The 18545-nt window shown below is 36.1% G+C and overlaps 1 protein-coding gene across 2 annotated transcripts; it reads right to left on the reverse strand.

Moving 5' to 3' along the window:
* Positions 1–6367: 6367 nt before the first annotated feature.
* On the reverse strand, positions 6368–12560 carry LOC137395116 (uncharacterized). 2 transcript variants are annotated; one of them, XM_068081916.1, is made up of 4 exons: positions 12461–12560; positions 11822–11936; positions 6779–6952; positions 6368–6598 (listed from the first exon to the last, which is right to left on the reverse strand). In XM_068081916.1, the coding sequence occupies exons 2-4, from the start codon at positions 11897–11899 to the stop codon at positions 6494–6496; spliced, it is 357 nt and encodes a 118-aa protein (XP_067938017.1). In that variant the 5' UTR covers positions 11900–11936; positions 12461–12560; the 3' UTR covers positions 6368–6493. The 2 variants fall into 2 exon arrangements, with proteins under 2 accessions (XP_067938017.1, XP_067938016.1); XM_068081915.1 differs by having other exon boundaries at positions 11822–11920; positions 12461–12528.
* Between the last annotated feature and the right edge of the window lie 5985 nt (positions 12561–18545).

Consider the following 18545-nt stretch of genomic DNA (forward strand, 5'->3'; position numbering starts at 1 on the left):
TGTTTGAGTACATCATTGAAATAAAGAGATTCCAAACTACGGCGTTTTCGTGATAGCTGTGATTAACTGTTCGTTTTTGAGTTTTTAAGAGCTTGTAATCACATTTCCACATATTTTGCACCTACGACACAGCAGAGTAAGAAATGGTGAACCTTTTGATACCAAACAACTGTAATGCAAATTTTGTTGCAAGTAAACCTTTAACATCCATTAAAGTGATGGAAATCGATAGTATAATTTTCAAGCTCATACGTAATGCTTCGTAAACTACACTTGTTGCTTTTTAATTAAATCATGCTATTTAGCTCACAAATATATTATCTTACTAGCTGAATGGCCGACATTGCACGAGTAATAAAAAAGTTGTTGCACAGAAAATTTATTTTTAATCAACATCTACAACATTTACCATTCCAACTTTTAAATAAAATGTTTGTTTTTGTGTATTCGATCAATGCATAACTAAAATATTTGAAAGCTCAAGGCATAGCTAAAACAGGTTGTTGAAAACAATTTTCAATTCTTATGTGACACATTCGCTCAAGATTAAAACAGCTTGTAAACAGGGGCAAGTAATGTAGTTGACATTGGCTAAGTTTTTTTACCCACTAAACTATAATAAGAGCTGTGTCAGTCCTTCCTGCTGAGCATTAAGAATGAAGGTCGTACCTCACTTGAATCGAACCACACAGCTGGAATGCACAGATATTAAACCAAGTGCACTATCGCTATGTCATGCAGCCACCTTGCCATGGCTTGGAATGGTTGTGCTTAAAGGTAACTGTTACGTGGAGTTACGCCATCACGTTGTGTCGAGAGAAAGCGGTAGCATATTTGCTCGCATATAGCGACATATATCGCCTAAGGAATAAATCAAGCTCGTGTGACTGAATTGGTAAAGCATCGGATAGGCGAAGCGGAGGGTCCAAGATCAAATCTTCTGCAATACGGATTCCTTATTCCAAGATATTAATAGTTATAGCTTGACAAACACAGACACATATAGACTAACTTTGAGAAATATATATATAGACTAGTTGTAATAGCCGGTGTTGCTCGGGTAATAAAAAAAGTCTTTACACAGAACATTTATTTTTATTTAACATATAACAAAGTTTGCCATTCTAACTTTCAAACTACATATTATGAGAAAAATGTAGTTGTGTAAAAGTGTACTTGTATTTGTACCAACTACCTTTGTACAAATGCCAATTTTCGCATGCCAGTATTGCCATGTGAAATTATCGTAGGCTATAGACGAACATCGAGTAGTATGAAAACCCATAGTAATTATCTAATGCAATCACCTCATGGTAAAAAGCATCATCATTGAAAATAGTAACAAAATGATATGTTAATATTATTATATTTATTAGGTAAATAAATTAAAAGAAAAAATAAACCATGAGTATATAGATGCGTGTGTATAAAAAAGGTTACTGTTCCACCAGAACCTATCCATCAAAACTTTGAATATGACGAGACTGGTATCTCTGGATACTGGTACAATTGTAAAAATGATATATCGAACGGAGAGAGAATGTCGAGGCTCTTCTTACGGAGATACTACAATTGTTCGCATGAAAATAATTTTTCTTGACAGCGGATATAGCATTGAACCTTATGAAAAGCTGAAAATTAAAGTTCAAAAAAGCACGAGAAACCCTTGTGTTTCATAGAGTTAATAGAATTCAAAGACTTACCAATAATACGTCAATTACCATGTGCATACGCTATACGGTATATGATAAAGTTTTTGATCGATACGCCTAGATAGAGCGCGTGGATTGAAAAACTGCGGTTTAAATTTCCGTGGGTTCAAATCAATCTGAATGCGGAGTTTTAATTCCAATATTATAATAGCTATAGCTGGACATACTGAAGGACAGACTACAAACTTTGAAAAATATATATAGACCTATGGCCCCCTATAGGTTAAGACTCGTGATGCCGACGACCATTATTAATACCGTAGTTAAAAATACCTAGACCTACTGAAAGAAAAATTACACAAATGAAATTAAAAATACAAAAACAGTTTTTAAAGTTAACAGAAACTAAATTAATTTTTTTTTGTAAATAATTTTGTTAATATTTTTACGGCTTTAGTATTGACAGCTTTCAAAAGGCAAAGTTCTAATACTAGGAATGCGTTACTGGAGCTTCGATTGGTAGGTCCCAACTAGCTACACGTGTTATTGTTAGCTAGCGAGAATAGATCACATTCCTCATAATCATAAGGCGTGCTGAATTTAGAATGCACTAGTGCTGCACGATATCTTTGCATGTACATTCGATCATTTGGTCTCAAAATATATCGAATATCGAAAAATATTGAACATTGGAGTTGTCTTCTTTCGATATATAGTGTTAGGCTTTAACATGAACGATATGTGTTGTATTATGGGATTGCTAGGCTCGGGCTATATTGGTGTCTGAGCTCAAGGTAGTACAGGTGGTCTTGGTAATTACGGTGAGTGGATAAAGCTGAACAAAGCTTGGGTAAAGCTAGTAGATTAGGTAGTATAAGGCAGTATGGGGAGGATATAAGGAAGTGTAATGAAAGACGGACGTTCCTCTTGGTCTTCTTCGCTTCAATCTCATGTAAGTGTTATATTTATACAACATGGCGCAGTTGACGAAACTTTAAATTTTTCTTTTCTGTGTGTTATCGCTAGCGATAGTTTTCTGGTTACGGTGTAAGTCTAACGTTTGATTAGATCCTTTCACGGGCGTGCAGGTGGGGTGACGTGAGGTAGGGTGGTGTTGTGAGGCTGTGAGGTGTTGTAGCGGTGAAGCACCGGTGTTGGAGAGGTGTAGATATTTATTAAGTGTTTGGAGGTGAGAATTACATTAAATTTATACGAGTGGGGTAGAGTGAATTTGTGGCGAGAAATATATTGTGTTGTGTCGGGATGGAGATCGGTTATCCGAAGCTGGTGTTTAGTGAGCGCGGTGATGGTTCATGGGAGAGATTTATATAAGAAATGAATTTATGTATTGAGAGTGCAGTTGAGAGAAGAGGTTACGAAAGTGAAGGGGGCAATAGACGCCTTATTATGAGAGGTAGAGCTAAGTTGAGGCCATTACTGAGAGCTATTGGGCACAGGGGTAGAAAAGTATTAAAAGGTGCAGGGTTTGATGTAGATGGTGCAAATTCAACTTATGAAGAGGCAGTGGGTATTTTGCAGGATTATTATGATAGACAGGAGAGCATGTTTGTGAAAGGTCATAAATTTTTGACGGCTAGACAGGCACTTGGTGAAAGTGATAGAGATTTCTTGGTACGAGTTTAGAGTTTAAGCAGATATGCTGAGGTAGCGAACAATGCTGATAGAGTAAGGTTTGCTCCTATAGTAGCAGTAAACGGGTTGAGATATAGAGAAGTAAGTAGAGACTTGATGAAGAATGCCAATTTGACCTGGGTGATGTTGAATGAGGCATTGAGGGCTCGTGAGATGGCGAATCATTCAGACAGGTTCTTGGGAGCAGATAGTAGAGGAAGCGATTTAAAAAGTGAAATTAAAAAAGAGGTAGCAAGGGTATCAGAGTGCGAGAGTCATGCGCAGTACCGGAGTGGTGGTAGAGATAGAAGCTACGATTCAGCAGGGAGATCTTCCCCTAGAAGTAGCCCTAGGAGTAGTAGAAAGTATTATGGTAATAGTAGTGAGGAGCGTGATACTAGTAGGTATTGGACACAAGGTCGGAAGTGTGACAAGGACAGTGGCAGTAGAAAGTATAGAGATAATAGCAAAGAAAGGTATGTCTCTAGATATAGAGAAAACAGTAGAGAGAGTAGAGATAAAGTTTGCTACAATTGCAGAGGTAGTGGCCATGAGATGCGGAGTTGTCCCTTCATTTAATGTTTTCTTGTGGACGGCGAGGACATGTATCCCGTTATTGTAGGGATAAGGGAGGAGATGTATGTTATGACAGACGAAGTAGCAGCAGGTGGTCAGGAGGTAGCCGTGATAATAGCTATGAGCGATATGGTAGCCACGATAGTAGTAGGGAGAGGTACAGGGGCCGAGAAAGCCCCCGCGAGACGAGAGACAAGTTGAGTACATACAGGGACAATAGTATGGATAGGCTTGAGGGGGTATAAGGAGAGGCGCGAGACGAGTCGGTATGATGAAAGGTACCGGGATAATAGTAAGGGTAGAAGTGTTAGATTCTCTGGTTCTAGGGATAAATATGATGATGACAATTGACTAGGACGGAGAATTGTGCAAGTTTTAAAAGTCAATGGGGAGAATGTGGAGTTTACGTTTGATACTGGGGCCGATGTGTCAATAGCAACCGAAGCAACAGCCAATAAGTTGAACCTACGGTTAAAGAAACCGTCGACAGTTTTAGAAACTGCTGATGGTAGTGACAAACAAGTTGGTTGTCACTACCATCAACGAGTTAAAAGTGGTTGGAAGTGTAATAGTTCATTTGGAAAGTAAACACAGGCATATGGATGCTGAAGTTCATGTGGTGCAAGGATTGAGAACAAACTTTTTGGACATAACTAAGTTGAAGCAGCTAAAATTATTTGCTGTTGTAAACGCGTTATGCGAAAGTAAGTTTGAGCCTGTTAAGGAGTGTAGAAGTATTAAGCCAGTTAAGCCGTTTTTGTCGAGAACCACTATTGCTGGGTCAAGTTATGTTTCAGATGATGTCAAGTTGCAAAACCTGACAAATAAGTCTGACAGAGAGTATGATGTTAAGAAAGGCCACACAGGTCAAGATTGGTGGACTTGTGAAACCAAGGGAGTAAAGAGTAGCGGATACGTAGAAATTGGTAGTCAAGGGGGACAGTCCAAAGCACCAGAGAGGTGCAAGTGTCTATGGGGTATGATAGAGAACACAGTCATGATGAGGTAAGTGGAGGTGCTAAAAAAGTAGCTGAACCAGTATCTGTAATGGAGAAAGTTTGCTCTTTTTTAGCTGAGGTGTCCAGCAATGGAATGTTAGACAGAAATGGTCATGAGAGAAAGGTAGCAGAGATAGAGAAGGAAGAGAAAGAGGTACAGAGGAAGTCAAAGAAGAAAATGGCTAGGCTAAAAGCGAAGCGTAAGGCAGCAGTTGTGGAGTTGGAAAATGTCAAGGCATTCAGGGTAGTGGTGCAGGAGTTGGCCGAGGTTCAGAAGAGAATTGCTGGTAGCAGACCTGCACTGGTTGCAGGTGAGGTCGAGCTAGATAGGTCTGGGCCTATGTCAACTCCCAGCTCTGTGGCGCCATTCCCTGTGCAGCCGATTGTGGCCCAGGTGGAGACCTCCTACAGGATGCCTGTTGAGCCCGCCTCTTATTGGGGAGAGCAAGGTGAAAACAGAAGAGACGGAGATGAGGTTGAGGAGTCATTACTGACCCAACCAAAAAACTCCGGGCTAGTCAGCGTTGGTGGAAATAGGGTTGGAGATGTTGGTGGAAGTAGTGTTGGTTGTGACAGTGGTCATGGTGAAAGTATTGGTAGCGACGAAAATCAGGGTGATGGAAAAGCCAGTGCATACTGGCAATGGAGCTGAGAGTAACGAGAAGAGTATTTTAGACGGTGGCACAGGGTCAGACAAGCCAGAGGCATAGCCTATGGAGACTGCCCTAACAGAGTAAGGTATGAGCAACACAAGTAAGGTAAGCTACTATGTCTGCTTGTTGGTAGTGATGAGGTGGCCTCAAAAAAAAGAAAAAAAAAGAAGGGCATGTTGCATTATGGGATTTGTTAGGCTTAGGCTATATTGGTGTCTGAGCTCAAGGCAGTATAGGTGGTCTTGGTAATTACGGTGAGTGGGCAAAGCTGAATAAAGCTAGTGGGTAAAGCTAGTAGATTAGGTAGTATAAGGCAGTATGGAGAAGATATAAGGAAGTGTAATGAAAGACGGACGTTCTTCTTGGTCTTCTTCGCTTCAATCTCATGTAAGTGTTATATTTATACAACAATATGACAGGATATTGGTTAATATTGGTTAAAACAGGAGTTGTCCTCTCGTTACAATAAAGAGAATAGACAACTCCATTTTTGCAAAATAAAATCAGCCGATATTTCGATAAAATATCGGCTTCGGCATTCATATCGACTTGAAAACTGACCAAATATAAAATCATCCACTGAAATATATCGTCATATCAAATTATATCGTGTTATCGTGCAGCACTAGAATGCACGGCTCCATCATTACCTGCTGCCATTATTCCATCGGTGAATAGTTACCTGATGCTGCAACTAAATAATGCTCACAGACAGGTCTTGTTATTCAATTTTCTAATGACCGCTGCTGTGCAGTGCTGTATTCAAATTCCATTGTACATAACTTCATTATGTTCCTTAGGTTTAATTGATAAACAAATTTGTAACAACTAAATCACAATCAAGTAGAGTTTTGTTTGTGTCTGGTTTATCGCTTAGAAAGTAATGAAGTACAGAAAGTGAAAGAGGTTGTAGCACTACTGAAAACAGCTTGTCAAGGGAGTACTTCCTAAGGAAAGTTCATCCATAACATAGTCAAAGCTATCAGAGAAAGACATGCTCCAGCTGAAATCTTTTCTCCATGGTTTCCTCCATGTTCACTGTCTTTGTTTCCTCCATGTTCAGTCTCATTGTAGTCAAATGCACCATCTAAAACACGGCAAGACATGAAAATTACTGCTCTATTACAGAAAATAAATACACATAATCATTTAATAGAGAATACCTGTTATTCCAGAATGCATGGCCAGTTAGACAGCATTTTACAAAGCGTCATTAGGCTGCCCCAGCTAGCAAACCCCAGTGAGCCATTAATTAAAAGAATCTTACTGGTTTTTCCATGGTTTCCTCCATGTTCTTTGTCTTTGTTTCCTCCATGTTCTTTGCCTTTGTTTCCTCCATGTTCTTTGTCTTTGTTTCCTCCATGTTCTTTGTCTTTGTTTCCTCCATGTTCTTCGTCTTTGTTTCCTCCATGTTCAGTCTCATTGTAATCAAATGCACCATCTAAAACACAGCAAGACATGAAAATTACTGCTCTATTACAGAAAAGAAATACTTACACATAAGGGGCAGAATTATTGCATATTTATAGTATTTTTCAAAGCCAATATAACTTATTAAAAAGTGAGTTGGTGTCAAAACTATTATTGCTTCAACAACAGACATACCAGATAATCGTAGAGACACAGGCTACAGTAGGTAAGCATAGAGACACAGGCTACAGCAGGTAAGCGTAGATACAAAGGCTACAAGGGGTAAGCATTGAAACACACGCTACAGCAGGTAAGCATTGAAAAACAGGCTACAGCAGGTAAGCATTGAAACACAGGCTACAGCAGGTAAGTGTAAAGGCACAGGCTACAGCAGGTAAGTGTAGAGGCACAGGCTACAGCAGGTAAGCGTAGAGACACAGGCTACTGCAGATAAGCGTAGAGACACAGGCTACAGCAGGTAAGCGTAGAGGCACAGGCTACAGCAGGTAAGTGTAGAGGCACAGGCTACAGCAGGGGTTGAACCATTGAACTTAAAAGTTAAAACCCCTGGAATGGCAATCGCGTGACTTTTACATTGATAGCGATACATAATGCATGCGCCATATTGGGTGGCTAATCGTATGCTAGTTCCGTTTGTAAACAAACAGTGAAAAATGACAGAAATGCACATGTTGAATAGTCATTTTCCAGCTGGGTGTTAATAAAAACTCCTCCTACACAACGTTTAGAGTGCCATGATAGAAGAAAACCTATTTATAACATATGGAGTGGATATAATAAATGATAAGTAGATGTTAAATAGATTTTTTTGGACCATATTATTCATACAAACTGTTGTATTACAGATGCATAAACCTAGCAAATGATATATTCAGGCAAATAACAACCATTCCATTATATTAAAAATTATATTACATATACATAAACCATAATGGAGAAACTTAGCAAATGAAGTATTTAGATAAAAACAACACACATGCTGCCAAAACAAAAACCGTTTCAAGATTTGAGTGATAATAGCTTATGAATGTATGATATGTATAATACAGTATCTGTAAAAGATGGAATGAACTACTGCAACAACTAAACGGAAATTAGAAACAGTTGTAATAAAGGATAATCAAAATAATGCAAACAAGGAAATGCCGGAAGTAGTGTAATCAGTTGATTAGACCTATACATACACATTACAGAAACTGTGTAAAAGGAGATTTGTATACCACTGAATATTGAGCCAAGGTGCATCAGAGTTTCTTAGAACTAAATCAGATTAGGAATAGCAGCACAACAACAGCTACAGATGAATATTACAGTTCAATATTATCCTTTATTACAGTGATTATATTGTTACTGGCCTTTAAAAAGTACTGATTTAGTATTTTATGCCACAAAGATGCACCTTGCAGTTTGAATGTACGATTTTAGCATAATGATGCTGTCCGAGATCATAAAACGACTGAATAAGGTTTTTCATCAATGAAGCAGTGGTTGGATATGCCATCTGCTGTGTCCGTAAGGTGTTTCCCAAGGCATAGGACATTACTAGATCCTACACTACTGATAACATTCACCACACAATGGAGTGAACCTGGCTTTGCATTAATACGAAAGTATTGATCTGCAACTAGCAGGATCCTGATGACACCGTCTGATGGACGCACCAATCTTCCATTGTTTTGTAGCTCGAGTAGAGTATAGAGATGTCGGTACTGGATACTTGACTTAGTGGTAACCAGCAACTGACGGCCAATGTGACAGCACTTTATTTAGCTTTTGCACAATGTAGCCAGCTATACAGACTATACTGTTACCTATAACAGAAATCTTACATCTGAAATCATTGTACTGTATTGAAAACTGATCAACTTCTGGAGTAGCCTGTATGATGAGAATCTCGTTTTGAGCAGTAACATTACCTGTCTCACCAACATCTGATTCTGCACCACATTTGCTGATAAGTTTGCGAAAGGTAGCCTTAAACTGAGTAACAGTAGGATTATTATTCCAACCCCCTAAACAAAAGCATCAATTATAACAATTACATGTACATAAAATCAACAAAAATGAATGTCTTATTCACATAAACATAGTACCCTTAATACACAACAATACAGCTAATTAAATAAGTGAAAATAAAATAGCTCAAAATGCTACCATATTGCTATGTAAAATGAAAATGTGGCAATTTTCACTGAAAGTCCTTCACGCACATCTTAGGCATAAAGCTTAATGGAAATTTCTTAATCAAGCATGGATCAAAAATAGAATGCATCCATGAGATTATTTCAATAGAAATGACCACAAACAAATTACAGAAATACTGCAAAGGTGTACTAACCATTGCCACAAATGCATTACTAGAGAAATTTACATCAACATCTTCTGCTAAGCTGCAGACATATTCATAAGCACTTGCTGTGGCAGCTGTCACTGTTTTGCATGCTGTTTGAGGTTTCTGAATTTTTTAGATATATCTACTTTAAGTTGAACAACCTTGCAGCACTGTGCTTGACAATATGGTTTGGAATTCAATCATTGAAAAGCACCATTCAACATTGAAAAAATAAACCTTTAAATGACTGGGCAGTGTAAACAGTGTGGGCACAGCATCTGGTTTCAGTCGAACATTTTAACCTGTTCTGTCAAAACATAGATAATTGAAATGTTCGTTGCAGATAAGTGCCCGAGGACCAGGCTTATTCACTCTTCTGCAGTTACAATGCCATTGTAAATAACAAGAGTTTTCAGTTACTTTGTTTATAAATCTAAAAATTAAAATGAAACTGTAATAGTTAGTTGGCAACAGTAGTAATAACAATAGTATTGTTACTCTTACCTCCTTACTGCTAGCTATATCTAGGTACAACAATAAACAATATAGGCACTACAAACATTTTTTTCAAATATTTATTTAGAAATAATGCGATGGTTCGTAGTTCCTAAATCTTAATATAATAAAAATTTCAAATTTAAATAATAAGAAACTTTTGTTATGAAAAGAGAAAAAGTTCACTCACTAGCTTATAAATTTATCTAATCACCGACAACATACAGTCAAACTCGTACACTCAGTAGTGACACTGATCGACTCTCACTCACTTAGTGTCTAGTGTAGTAGAACTAACTAGAAGCAGTACTAACATAGTAGTAGCACAACTAGTAGTAGTCGTAAACTTTAGAAATAGTAGTAGAACTAGTAGTAGAAGTGACTCACTTGTGAAATGTCATGCCCTTTCCTTCAAAAGTCCATTCGTGTGGTTTTTGCAGTTCATGGAATAGCAGTATAGCACTGTGCACCTACAGGCCTGCCAACTCTCACGCATTGGACGTGAGACTCACACAATCACACCAAAGAAAAAATGAAAATGCGTGAGAAGTGTGTGAGACTTTTTCCCCAATTTCCACAATTTTGTATATACTATCATTGATACATCAATTGCCCCAAAACCAAATCTCAAGCATTGCTCCACTCTTGGGTTGGCAGACCTGTGCACCTACACCCTTCTGCCTCTTACATAAGTTATTAGTAGTAATCTCAGTAATCTGTTCCCTTGATTTAGCGGTGTATCGGTGTATCCGTAATCTTCCATAGCTGTTAAATCTGAAATTACATTTCTTTCTCACATTGAACACAATGAAATTTACTCAAACGCTAACTCAACATGGCGTCGGCCGGATTTCCGTAGTTGCGAATGACCTTTTCCATTTCAGGGGTTTTGAGTTCAATGGGTTAAACACCTGAGTGATAGTTGTTATGGCACTCTATGGTGATAGTTAAAATATTTTAGGTAACTTAATTGTGCTTGCATAGAACTGCGTCCATCTTATTTTTATGTAAACAAAAAATCATGAAAAAGTTTTAATTCATAGCCTACCTCATCCAGTTGATGGCCATTGTTTATGTTGATCTATACCAAAGTCAGCAGTCTATTAGTCATCTATTATCTACTTATAATAACCAAATTAGAAAAAAATCTTCAACTTAGAATGATAAATATAGAAAGAACTTCAATGCATAAAAAATAGTAACAAAAGAAATATTAATTCCTTAGTGTTACAGTAAATCTTTGCTTGTTATGATTCACTGATAGTCAGTGTTGTCTATCATCATACATAGCTTGTTGCCCAGCTAGATGATTTACTGGTAGTCAGTATGGTCTATCATCATACATAACTTGTTGCACAGCTAGATGATTTACTGGTAGTCAGTATGGTCTATCATCATACATAGCTTGTTGCCCAGCTAGATGATTTACTGGTAGTCAGTGTTGTCTATCATCATACATAGCTTGTTGCCCAGCTAGATGTTCGGGGTTTTAACTTTTTTATTTCTATAAAAAATTCAGAGAAGACGTTGTTTGCCCAGTTCAATGAGTAATTATGAATGATATGAATATGATTATGAATATACAGATGAACATAATCTTATCTATATAAATATAATAGATGGCAGTGTTTATCAGTTGGTTGTTGTACTATTGGTCGTTTGTCCTACGCCTGTCAAGTTATAGGAATAAAGTTTTAGTCACAAAAATGCACTTTGGGTGGGGCTTGAATTGAGAACCTACAGCTCTGCAGACAGGTGTGCTAAACCACCAGGCCATCCGGCTACATGGCTATACTATAGATTAATTGTGCAGACCATACTTATTACACTTGCTGATCTTTATTTATTATTACTTATTACCCTTGCAATACCCGGCATTCACTGAGTAATATATATTATTGGGATTGTTACGTTTGGAGCAGCGCAAGCATATTATTGTTTTATTTAAACTGCGCTATATAGTCTAGCATTGGCTCCTAGACTTGCTGTCTGAAGGTCTTGTATATATGATAGCATCTGTAGAGAAAGAGTGATAAGACACGCTATACTTACAGGGACAATAGTCGCAAGTGTATGGACAATAGGCCTCCCAACTTGCTGGACATTTTCCATTGCATGCGTATGGTACATCCTCAGTGTTGGTGCAATTTACTGTAATCACAACCAACTAGTTTGCATATAGCTAACATGAGGGAACTGAGAGAAGAAAATGCATATTAGCTTCTTTTTTATCATTTTCTTGTTTTACTTTGGAACAAAATGAAAAGCACTTTTGTTCACAATAACTAGATAATGTGCAGAATAATATTATATAAAGTGGAATAAATAATAATACAATAACGTATAAAGTAATATGTATAATACTATTATATAAAGTAATATGCATAACAGTCTAATAATATATAAAGTGATGTGTATAGCAACATAGTTTTATATGACATGATATGGGAAGCTTGCTGTACTTGATTTCTCAACTAAGTTCAGCTATTGGTTTTGGAGCATGTGTTAGACTTGCCCCTCATGACCAAAACTAATATGGTTTTGGAGCATGTGTTAGACTTGCCCCTCATGACCAAAACTAATACCGCAAAAAATAAACTATTCGAATTTACATTTAAGTTTATATCCTCTCTTGGCAATCAATTAGCAATATCGCCTTACTTTCTGATTGGCTAACAGAAATGGACTTACGAGCGCAATCTAACTGAGGAGAATACAGTGATGATCTAAAGATACAGCTGCAAGTGCAGGTCTCCAAGTCCATTTCTCCTCCGTTATAACAGACTCTACCTCCACAGTCTGTATAAAGTGTAGTAAAATAGATAGCCCCTGAGTGCAACTATTGCAGAAGATAAAACTCATTTTTCAACTTGTTTGAATTATTTGAACCTCAGCTACAGCACAAAAATAATTTTCTAGCGAGGAATTATTCGATACCAAATAAATTTTGTAGAAAATGTGCTCTTACAGTTTTGATCCGGCAATAAGAATATGAAACTCGGCTACAGCATAAAAATAATTCTTTTGCGATGAATTATTCGGTACCAAATAAATTTGGTAGAACGTGTGCTCCTACGGTTTGTGATCTCGCAATAAGCGTGTAGAGCTAACCAATTAAAGCATGTTATCCTTCAAGTTCGCAGGTTAATTAATCAAGTTTTCTTTTTTGCCTGCATAATATAAACAGCATTAAAAATAATTGAACTCATTATTTTCTTACAAGTGAGTTAATTTTCATCCTACCCAATTTGCAAATGAAAGTACACAGGAATAGGCAACTCTTACATACCGCATAAGCCTTTGTTATTCCCAGATGTAATGCAATTGCTACTGCACCTGTCACACTGTGTGCCTTCTGTGTATGGTTTACTCCAGTCTGCTTGCCTTCAAAATATTGCAAATTTATTAATGTTCTTACGAACACGTGTTTAAAGTTGCCAAAATATCTTTCTATCAATTCCTTGTACAGAAACATTGGTTAATTTCACAAAAGATTTATTTACCAAACAATTATGACTTAAAAGCGATACAAATGTTAAAGTAAAACAGCTTTGGTTTGTAAGATTACACACAAGTGGTCACTAGCCCTGTTTTAGTTTATAACCAGACTTCAAGGTCACACATGTGTACGTATTAACCTTACTCTGGTCCATAATTGCACACGTAGAATCGTCCTTTGGTAGAGCATTTGGTGTAACCGCAACCAACCTTTGTGGAGTTTGCTCTCACCACCTGGTTATGAGAAATACTGGGATATAGAAATGGTTCATATAGACTAAAGTAAGTAACAATGGTTCACATAGACTAAAGTAAGTAACAATGGTTTATATAGACTAAAGTAAGTAACAATGGTTCATATAGACTAAAGTAAGTAACAATGGTTCATATAGACTAAAGTAAGTAACAATGGTTCATATAGGCTAAAGTAAGTAACAATGGTTCATATAGACTAAAGTAAGTAACAATGGTTTATATAGACTAAAGTAAGTAACAATGGTTCATATAGACTAAAGTAAGTAACAATGGTTCATATAGACTCAAGTAAGTAACAATGGTTCATATAGGCTAAAGTAAGTAACAATGGTTCATGTAGACTAAAGTAAGTAACAATGATTCATATAGACTAAAGTAAGTAACAATGGTTCATATAGACTAAAGTAAGTAACAATGGTTCATATAGACTAAAGTAAGTAACGATCGTAAGTAACATGAACATAGCGTCCTTTTCTTCTGACTCATTTCTCACCTGTGTAAAATGTCCAACCTTTTCAAACTGCATTAGAGAAAAGTTGCCATATTGAAATGCTGACTGCTCGTTGAACCAGCTCTGTATGGTCTGATTCCAGTCTTTGTGATTGTAGCCAATATTCTGTCCAACTCTGAATCTGTCAGAAGGGTGTAGCACAATCTCAGCACAATGTAGATGCTTTCTAAATCTAGAATTATCTTTGAATTATGGGATATGATTTATGGGGCAAGAATTATGGGATGTGTCTTATGGGAATGAATTATGGGATGTCTAATGGGGCATGAAATATGGGATGGGTATTATGGGATTGAATTATGGGATTTGTCTTAATGGGCATGAATTATGGGATATGTCTTATTGGGCATGAGTTATGGGATGTGTCTTATGGGAATGAGTTATGGGATGTGTCTTTTATAACATGAATTATGGGATATGTCTTATGGAGCATGAATTATGGGATATGTCTTATGGGGCATGAGTTATGGGATGTGTCTTATGGGAATGAATAATGGGATGTGTCTTTTATAACATGAATTATGGGATATGTCTTATGGAGCATGAATTATGGGATATGTCTTATGGAGCATGAATTATGGGATATGTCTTATAGAGAATGAATTATGGGATATGTCTTATGGAGCATGAATTATGGGAGATGTCTTATGGAGCATGAATTATGGGATGTGTATAATGGAGCATGAACTATGGGAGATGTCTTATGGAGCATGAATTATGAGATGTGTCTTATGGAGCATGAATTATGGGATATGTCTTACGGAACATGAATTATGGGATATGCCTTATGGAGCATGAATTATGGGAGATGTCTTATGGAGCATGAGTTATGGGATGTGTTATATGAGGCTTATGATGTTTACAGTAAGATCAACTTTCTTTAGTATTTATATTAGCTAGACATGGGCCTTGGGAGTCTTGAATCCACAACCTCCTAATAGTTTCAGTTCATGGTGGCAGCAGTTCATACGTCTGTAGATGCTTGTCCTCATTATTGCTGCCGCAAGTTGGGTTTGCATCAATTTTAGATGCATTTAAAGTAATCAAATTTATTTCACTTATTTTAATATTTATATTGTCTCCATTATTATGAGAGATTTAAAAATTCATTTACAATAATTATTCTTTTATCAATAATTTCCTGTGGAAGTTTGACTTGAAAAGCCTGCCAAGCTTGTTTTCAGTTAATACTTTATCATCTTTACTACATGTATAAGTAGTTCTTTTTTGTTGATCTATGAATTTATATGGTTCCTACTTTTGCTGTGACGATGTTAAATGTAAGCAAAAGTTCAATTAATATTTGCAATCATCATGAATGCTTAAGTATCAACATGAGTAAATTTAATTTGTCAAATAGATAAAATTGTAAAACATTTAAAACTTGAATGAGAGAAAGGATCACCCTCAGCAGAGCTAACCAGAGCGCTGCTATTATCCGTTATTATTATGTTTTTCTCTCTTTCTCGCAGTTATCATTACTCTTTTAAGTCACTTTTTCATATTTCTCTTCATTAGTTATCATCCCACGACCAAACACGAGCAAAGCGATTGTTTAGTAGATTTATGATAAATGCCCATGGGCACACAACTCCCGAAAACTTTCCCGAAGTCCATTCAACAAATTAAACCATTTTTGTGTAGAGTCGTTCAAGTATAATAATGATACATAACACATATAAACATATTTAAATATATTACCAAGTCTTTGAAAGGTTGCCGCAATCACCTAAAACTAACCCATCTGATCGGATGATACATAAATAGACAGATTAATTCAGCCTAAAATCGAAATAGAAACTTAAGAAGCCTTTTTTAATAAAAATTAAGACCGGTTAACAAAACGCCAATAAGGCCGTGTGACAGATAGTATAACCATTAAGTCGTCCAAATTTCACGAGAAAAACGTGCACATTTAACCAGTCTATAGAATTGTTCAATTGCCGAAGGTTTCTGTAATTAACTTCGAAGTACTAAAAAGTGATTGTTTCTTTTTTGCCGATTTTATTATTCGAATTAATTATTTGATTTTATAAAAATATTATTATAATATTTAATTATAAGAATAATCATTAGAATTTACAACATCGAAGTATATAATGATTGCATTGTCTAATTGCCGAAGTTTTCTTTAATTAACGTAGACCGTTTGAGCGTAAACCGATTTACTGGTACGAAAATGTGGTACACAGTTTATCAGCCCCTGTTTTTTGTCCAATTACCGAAGGTTTCATTAAATTATCTAGAACAAGAGCCAGAATTCTTTACATCTTATCTACTAGTTAGGGCCAAACTAAAATGCCCCTTTGTGACAAGAATATTTCTTTATTTTACTCCAGTTTGCAGAAAACTTCCAGACGCGTTAATGCTAATGCTTGCTTCCTGTTACAAATCGCTGTCAAAACCATTCGACATTCAACACAACCAACTTTCAACTTTCCAACACAATTTTAAAACTGCGTATATTACATGACAGCTTGCCATTTTACTTTTAATAATGTATTTCAGAGATATAATAAACATATTTCATTATTGCTGTTGTTAGTTAAATTACGTACAGTAGGTTAGGCCTACAGCTTGAATTAATATTTATTTTATTGTTGCAAAACCTAGGTTTGAGATAGTAGTAGATTAAGTCTGATTTTTATACAACCATTTGTTTTGAATAATTGACATTTTGAATTTTAATTCAAAACAATTTGACAACTACCATGGACATACAACCTCCCAGAACACCACATCGTCACAGTGGCCATCCAAGTGTCTCCCAATTATTACACAGGAAGAGAAATAGAAGGTCCTCACAGCAACCATCAACATCAAATGCTAATGTTCAACAACACGCTAATCAAAATAATAACAACAACTCATCTGATTCAGAGAATTCTTTAGTAGATGTTGTAGGCAAAGCCTACAACATTTAACTAAAGAATTCTACTTTTGTAGAATTCTGACCTTTTGTAACTACTTTTTCAAAAACCAGCAGTACCCTTTCTTTTTTCCAATATCACTTTGGTCGTGGGCTGTATGACAGGGGAATTTCTATTGTTATTATTGGCTATTTAAATTAACCAAGGTAAGACTAAATTACGATAGGATTATGTGTGAAACCACAGTATGTCAGACCTTCCTGGAATCGATCGTTGATCACCAGAATCATGCTTTATGTCGCAATTATCCGCCCATCTTTGAGCTATTGCAGAGAGCTCTTCATCCCAGGCCTGCAGTTGTCAACCAAAACATCAATTATCATTGTGTTAAAGTTTATATTCCTAAGCAACAGTGTGCAAGAAACTCTCTTGTTTGACCACAACTCATTCTTACATTAATCCAAACTCTTTTGATAAGTTTTTTCCTAAATGAATCATATGGGCCTGTTCAAGGCAATGAACTAAACCTGTAATTCTAGTAATTTCAAACCTTATCTATGAAAAATGAAAAGATGACAATATGACAAAGAACAAATGACAGGTAACAATATGACCACTGACATAGTATATCATTTGACAATATTAGATGTCATATGGTATATGACAAAAGATATATATGACACATGACATGTAACAGCGCAACAGTTAAAATTGTATGACATATGACAAAACGACACGTCACATATGTCATATGATATATTGGAGAATATCATATGACAATGATAATTGCTATATCTCATTTATATGCCATAATGGTCTATGTCACATACATAGAGTTATCTCCCCCTAGAGTGATAACTACACGAGCGTTTTCGGTGCCAACAAGGAGCGTTTAGGCCACGCCCCTTTTTTGTGCTAGTCAGTCGTAGTGATTGACTAGATTAATAACATCAGCCATGAGAAGGGTTAAACAAGGATCGTGAATTTCCAGTTAACATAGTAATTAATGCTCATATTAAAGAAATGATGATTATAGTTTATTACTCTAATATATGCTTATTATTTAAAGCAATTCAATACCTAGTGGGATCGCTAAACATATTATGGAAATGTTTACTTTTCTATATCCATTTCCATAAACATAAACATTTCCATAATTTTAGGGAGATGGATTTGGAAATTTTGTTTTAGAAATATGGAAATGGTATGGAAATGGAAATAATATGAAAATGAATTATGGAAATGCTATAAAAATGGAAATAATATGGAAATGAATTATAGAAATGTTATGGAAATGTTATGGAAATACTATGGAAATGAAGTAGGGAAATGTTATGAGAATGGAAATAATATGGAAATGAATTATGGAAATGTTATGGAAATGAAGTAGGGAAATGCTATGGAAATGAAAATAATATGGAAATGAATTATAGAAATGTTATGGAAATGAAGTAGGGAAATGCTATGAAAATGGAAATAATATGGAAATGAGTTATGGAAATGTTATGGAAATGGAAATAATATGGAAAGAAATTATGGAAATGAAAATAATATGGAAATGAAGTAGGGAAATGTTATGGAAATGGAAATAATATGGAAATGAATTATGGAAATGAAAATAATATGGAAAAGAAGTAGGGAA

This window comes from Watersipora subatra, chromosome 4 (genome assembly GCF_963576615.1).
Source record: "Watersipora subatra chromosome 4, tzWatSuba1.1, whole genome shotgun sequence".
NCBI lineage: Eukaryota > Metazoa > Bryozoa > Gymnolaemata > Cheilostomatida > Watersiporidae > Watersipora > Watersipora subatra.

What these genes read in the sequence shown, in the direction of transcription:
- LOC137395116 (XM_068081916.1), bottom strand. Translation starts at nt 11,899, where the DNA reads ATGTACCATACGCATGCAATGGAAAATGTCCAGCAAGTTGGGAGGCCT. An exon ending in CACTTGCGACTATTGTCCCT is followed by an intron (nt 6,953 to 11,821) that starts GTAAGTATAGCG and finishes GCTGTGTTTTAG; the next exon opens with ATGGTGCATTTGATTACAAT. An exon ending in AGGAAACCATGGAAAAACCA is followed by an intron (nt 6,599 to 6,778) that starts GTAAGATTCTTT and finishes GCCGTGTTTTAG; the next exon opens with ATGGTGCATTTGACTACAAT.